General features: G+C 42.5%; 1 protein-coding gene across 2 annotated transcripts in view; it reads left to right on the top strand.

The window, feature by feature from the left end:
* Positions 1-6,000, top strand: part of CNOT11 (CCR4-NOT transcription complex subunit 11) — a 27,061-nt gene that overhangs the window by 660 nt on the left and 20,401 nt on the right. For both annotated transcript variants that reach the window (XM_019524204.1, XM_019524205.1), the window contains exon 2: positions 2,615-2,779. In XM_019524204.1, the coding sequence (XP_019379749.1) occupies positions 2,615-2,779 (165 nt within the window). The remainder of the gene's footprint in view (positions 1-2,614; positions 2,780-6,000) is intronic.

The following is a 6,000-nucleotide window of genomic DNA, read 5'->3' as shown; positions in this document are numbered from 1 at the left end:
CCCCCCAAAAAAAATATTCCCATCCCCACTGGGACTGGGTCAGCCCCAGCACTCTCCTGATGCTTGAGTGCTGCCTACCCCTGGGACTTGGGCAGGCCCCAACCCTTCCCCCCACTGCCCAGCACTTAAGCCACTGACTCCCACTGGGACCAGGACTGCCCCCACTCTGCTCTGGCTACTGCCCCTCTTCTCTGGGAGTGGGATGGTCCTTGCAGTCCCCCCTGCCCAATGCTCCAGCCACTGACTCCCACTGGGATCGGCTCCCCCCACTCTAGCTCTGTCCCCCATTGGGGTTGGTCCCAGCATCCCTCCCTGCCAACATTCCCACTGGCACTGGGTCAGCACCAGCACCCTCCCCCTGCTCTAGTGGTGCCCATCACTGGGACTTGGGCCGGTCCCAAAGGTTCCCCTCACCCCAGCGTTCCAGACACTTGCTTTCAACTGGACCAGGGCTGGCCCCATCCCCCTCTTCCCCCTGCTCCAGCACCACCTTTCTTCTCCCAGACTGGGAGTGGGGCAGGCCCTGGCATCCCCTACTAGGATTGGGCTCAGGCTGAGCACCCTATCCCCTGCTCTAGTGCTGCCTGTTGCTGGTTCCAACCCCCACCCCTAGCATTTCAGCCACCTTCTCCCACTGGGACCAGGACTAGCCCCCGTCTCCCCCTGCTCCAGCCACTGTGTGTCTTCTCTGGGACTGGGGATGGTCCTGGCAGCCATCCTCCCCTCCCCTCTGCTCCCCCTCAACTCTTCAGCCACTGATTCCCACTGGGATTACAATTTGTTGCACTGAGCTGAGAAGCACCACAGCTATGGGTTTCTATTTGAAATTTATGGGCATGTCTCTGAGCAAAAATGTGCATTTCCCCAGGGACCAATAGCAGCATTGCCACTGCTGGTTGTCCCCTGGCATGCCCCTAGACACACAGCAGATTGCCCCAGGTGGGGTAGGGCAAGCTGGGGCTGGCCCTAGCAAGCTTAGCTGGGGTGCTGGGTGGGGAGCTCCAGCAGCAGCAGTCTGGGCACTCAGAGCTTGGCCAGCAACTGGAGCGTGGCTCTGGCTGGCCAGGCTCCAGCATCTGGTAGGCCACATGCGCCACGCCACTATTTTTTGGTGCAGCTTTCTTTGGTACCAGGATTTCCCAGTGTCTCATGCTGTCTGGCTGGCATGCCCTTTTGCTGCTGTGCTGCATTTTGTGGCGTGTAGATTACCATGCACTGCATGCATGTTGCAGTGTTTGAGGTTCTGTAAACTGCACGTTCCCGCTTGGGATGTGGCCTCTGGGTTTATCTTGTGAGTTGTTTGTAAACCTAAGAGCGCTGATGTTGCAGGGCACCATGCACCATCCTTGAAAGGATCTCAAGGCATCCCAGGTTGAGAATCGTTAACAGACCAATAATCAATAGTTGGTTGGCTTGTTAATCAAAAGCCCATTTCAGGGGCTCAAGCCTGCCTACACCAGTGATTTTTTTTTTTTAAATATTGCTGTTTTTTCACTGGCTGAGTAACCTGCCTTCAGCTCTTGAATGAACAAATGTATTTTTTTTTTTATAGTATGCTTTTAATACCTAAATGAGCTGTTTCATAGAAATAAAAAATGTAGGGCTGGAAAAGGGACTTCTGGAGGTCATCTAGTCTAAACCTTTGCCTGAGGCAGGATTATCCTTATTTAACCCATCCTATACAAATCCATTGCCTAACACAGATTTATTTTAGAAAATGCTTTCTTCAAAATGATTAGGATGCTTAACCACATTTAATGCATTGTATGAAAACTATTCATAACAATTTTGCAGCTGTCACCTGGCCCTGCCAACGGTAAGTCTGTGCTGTGGCAGTCAGTGGAGGGCACTGCTTTGCAGAGGGCATGCGAATTTCTTGTGTCGCATCCCTCCCCAGCTGCAGACTTCACAAATTAATTTCAGGTTGCTTACCAGTACAGCAGTGATCTGTGTGACTACTGGGAGTGCTGTCTGGTTGGCATGCCCTTCAGTAAAGAGTGTTTGTAATATGCTTCATGGTCATAAAATGTTTTTCATATATTCTTAATTTACTTCAAATGGTTTCTAGGCTACCAAAGCTACCAGGTTTCCACTAAGAACTACATACAATTCATTAGTAATGCAAGCCATTTTAGTTTTCAGAGCACAATTGGGGTCCTCTTCAAAAATGATGGTCCCTGTTTTAGAAATAAAAAGAGGTTGTTGAGCATACCCCCCCCCCGCCGTTTTTAATATATTAAACTACAGGTATTGCAGTGACTAACTCTTTCTGTTGTTTAGGCTAGTGATAAGCCATTAGGAAATCTTAAATCCAGACTAATGGACATGCTCAAAACCAGAATAAAAACATTGCCTGTCCACTAATTTCATCCTACAACTGTGTTTTAAGAGCCTGTTTTCAGTGTTGTCCTGTATCTCGAAAGTATTTGATTCAATTGAATAAACATAATGGCACAACTCAAGTGTCTTAGTGGTAGCTCGATTCATGCCTTTAATATTAGTGTTGCTTTTCCTATATGAAGTCTACCAAAGGCAGAATATTATTTGCTGTTGTACGGTAAGTGAGGAGAACTCTTTTATATCTTTTTTTTTTTCCTGTTTGTTTTTCCCACAGGTTTCTTACCTCCCATAACTCCTTCAGAAAAATTCTTTCTTTCCCAACTGATGTTGGCACCACCTAGGGAACTCTTCAAAAAGACTCCTCGTCAGATTGCCTCACTGGACGTAGGAAGCATGGCCCAGTCGGTAGATATAAGTGGACTTCAGCTAGCACTAGCAGGTAAGAAACAAACTGTTTTAGCCATGCCCTGGCTATTTAAGAAATGATTTAGGTTTTTCACCACAGGTTAATTATAAAGGTTTTATGTTAAAATGGATAGAGCTACAATTCTGAGTAATACAAACTTCAGACATGAAGCATCTTTTAGGGTGTTGCTATGTCTAAAGACCCAGTTTTATATTTGGATTGTTCTTGTTCCTTAGGTCAGGGAGAACTTTTATAGAACACAAAATCCTTTACATTTGATACTTTGTTTCTACTGTCACAACATTTTTTTTTCATTTCTTTCCAGTGTTGCAGATATTGGTGAATGTATGATAATTATAAGAAATGCTTAGAGTTACGGCCAAAGCTATAACTGCTGTTTCAATCAAATGTTCACTTTTATAAAAGTGATATTTCAGTTCTTATTAATGGCTCACTGTTGGGAAAGCTCACTTGGTTGCTTGTATCATTAAAACGTTAAAAGTGACGGTTATGTATGACTTGGGAAGATAAGGGACGTCTAAGGGGTTTTAGAAGAAGCTTGGGACATCTAGATCAGCGATGCTCACCTTTCTGGCCCTGCAGGCCAAATGAGTGAAATGGGGCTGGTGTGCAGCCCCCCCACTGCCAGCAAATTTTCAGATTCATGTGCTGAATTGTATGGCCCTGTGAGCTGGATCTGGCTCAGAGGCTGGAGGTTGAGCACTACTGTCTAGATTGATACTGGTGATCATTTCCTTTCAGAGCCCTTCCCTCTGAGGACTGCCTTAATTGGATTTTACTGAATATCTTTTGTGAATGCTGAATTTTGCTTTGTTCTCTTCCCCCCCCCCCAAGCTATTGTGAGTGCCTAAACTTAATTAAACCTTTAAATAAGCTGGTTTTTTATAAGGGCTGAATATACCTGCCCTTTGAACATTAGTCCCCACCTGGCAAATTTTTTAATGAGAACCCCAGAAACAAGTGTTGTACAAAATGGCATCTTGAAAAGTAACTATGTTAATCAATATGTAGTGGTTACCAAAATAAATAAAGGAGCGTAATTAACTTGGCTGTATAAACCAAATTAGTTGTATCAAGACCTGATGAAAACTCATGCATGGACTTTAGAATTCCTCTCTGATTTGATAGTTTCTCACAGTTTGTCTCGTTTCTGGAATAAAAGTGTGCTATCTCTACGTGTCATCTTAAGGCAACTCCTCTTCTCATCACTAGAAGATGAAGTTTGGTTTTCCTGCTTCTTCATTACTATGCCATTTTTCTAAAACTAATTGTTCAGTCCACAAAATATAAATACTGCAAACAAAGGTTTAAACTTAAAAGCTATTAATGTACGAGCTCTAAGTCTTGATGGCCTTTGTAAAGATGTTGTCCTTAAATAGATGGTAGGACTGGTCAAAATAAGATGGCTTGTACCTGTTCTACAGTGTACCTATTCAAATGCATGCTTTTTTGATCACTTAAAAATTTTCCATTAGAACAGGGGTCCTGAGCTTTGAAGCTCATAAGGGAAGGATAGTATCTCCTGTTTTCTAATATCTGGTCCAAGGCATACTTTGAGTAATGATTCAGAAGTTCAGTATGAATAATTTGACTTGTAACCATGATTCTTTTTTGAAGGGCGGGATATTAGAGATAATTGAGTGTTAGACCTTTATGGAACCTTTTTTTTTTTCTGGTTTGGTCTTAACGTGAAGCTGGTCCCTGCAGAATATCTTAAAAATGTAAGCTGTTTGTTTCTTCAATTCTGCATTTGTCTGCTCAGTGATTCTGACAAAAATGTCTTCAGATGATTGTGCGAAAAAGGCAGGATTTTGCCAGAATATTTCCCTATTTCAGATTTATTTATATGACAAAACCTGTTTGGATTTAAGGGTAGCTGGCTGGTAGCAAAAGCTGAATTTTCCAGTACAATACAGCATCCTCCTTGAGGAAGCCAAAGAAGTTTCCTGTAACTTACAAATAGGGGGAAAATGGCACTGCAGTAGATCTCCAGTAACTGTTTACTTTTAAATAGCTTTAAGTGGCTTGGTGCAAAGAGCTTGCCTTCTTTCTCCTATATAAAGTCATCTTATTGAAGCTTCTGATACGGATTTTATGTACATCTAATCCCAAGGGACTGACCTGGCCCTGGTCCTATAATTTGTCATTTAAAGTTAGACCGTTGTGCCCTTTTAAACTTCACAAAGTTAAGGCTCTGTGAGAGAGCCAGTGGGTTTTGTGTTAAATAAATTGCAGGATCAGGGCCTTGTAGACTTTGCCCATTTACTAAATCTGAGGCTGCTTGGAAATTGATGGATTGCAAAGCAGATGGGTTGTAGTTGATCGGGTGTGGACTAAGTTCCAGACTACAGTGCTACTAAACTGAAATGATATACCAAATGCAGTTGAGGTTTAGAAGTTATATTTGGCTTGGATTAATTATATAGCATAGGGGTTAATTAAAAATATTCCAAAATCCTTTTTCCCTCTCAGGACAGAGGGGAAACTTCTTGTTTTTACTTTCTTTTACTTAAACAGTTTACAAGATTTTTTTTTTTTTTAATTTGGGGGTTTTTTCAGTCAAATGTCTTGGAAAATGCTAAAGAAGCAATTAGGTATGCATTATGCATTCTTGGGGGGGGGGAACCTAATAAGCAGATATTCTCAGTGAAATTAAATTGTCAGGTAAAATAAAGTAAAATAAAAATACTTGGTAAATTTAATGGTTTGGGATTTCTCCTTTGCTTTCATGGCAAAAGGTGGATTCCTGCCCTTGTGCCATCCATAGAAAACAAGCCTGAAATGTTCCTAAGAGAGGCTGCAGTTACAGGAGAGAATTCTTTTTGACCGGGTATTTAACATTTTGACACAAGCTTCATTTAGAATCCTGAACACCAGATAATTAGGGTTGTATCACATGTAGCTGGAAGGTAAACTCCTGCACACAGAGCTGTGCTTAGTATGTAACCTACCAAGTTCCAAGACAATAAGTTTGCTGAAGGTAGAGGCAGAAGACATGCTCATTAATCTTTTTATTAAAAAAAATGAAGTAGTAGTTTAAATTAAACTTGGGGACCCTTTGAGGCCAAAACATTAGCTGTGGTAACTTTTATTTCAGGTTTCTAATTCACTTGCATCATAATTGTGGAGCACTGCTTGTCGGGGGAAAAAACTTCAAAAAGAGTGAAAGCTCCCTAGGTAACTGAATACAATGGCCAATTTAGATTCTGTCTCTGAGCAGTACTTTAACCACA

This window comes from Gavialis gangeticus, unplaced genomic scaffold (genome assembly GCF_001723915.1).
Source record: "Gavialis gangeticus isolate Ggan-Ray unplaced genomic scaffold, GavGan_comp1, whole genome shotgun sequence".
Taxonomy (NCBI): domain Eukaryota; kingdom Metazoa; phylum Chordata; order Crocodylia; family Gavialidae; genus Gavialis; species Gavialis gangeticus.
Note: the sequence above shows the minus strand (reverse complement) of the source record. Positions and strands in the feature narration are given on the sequence as shown.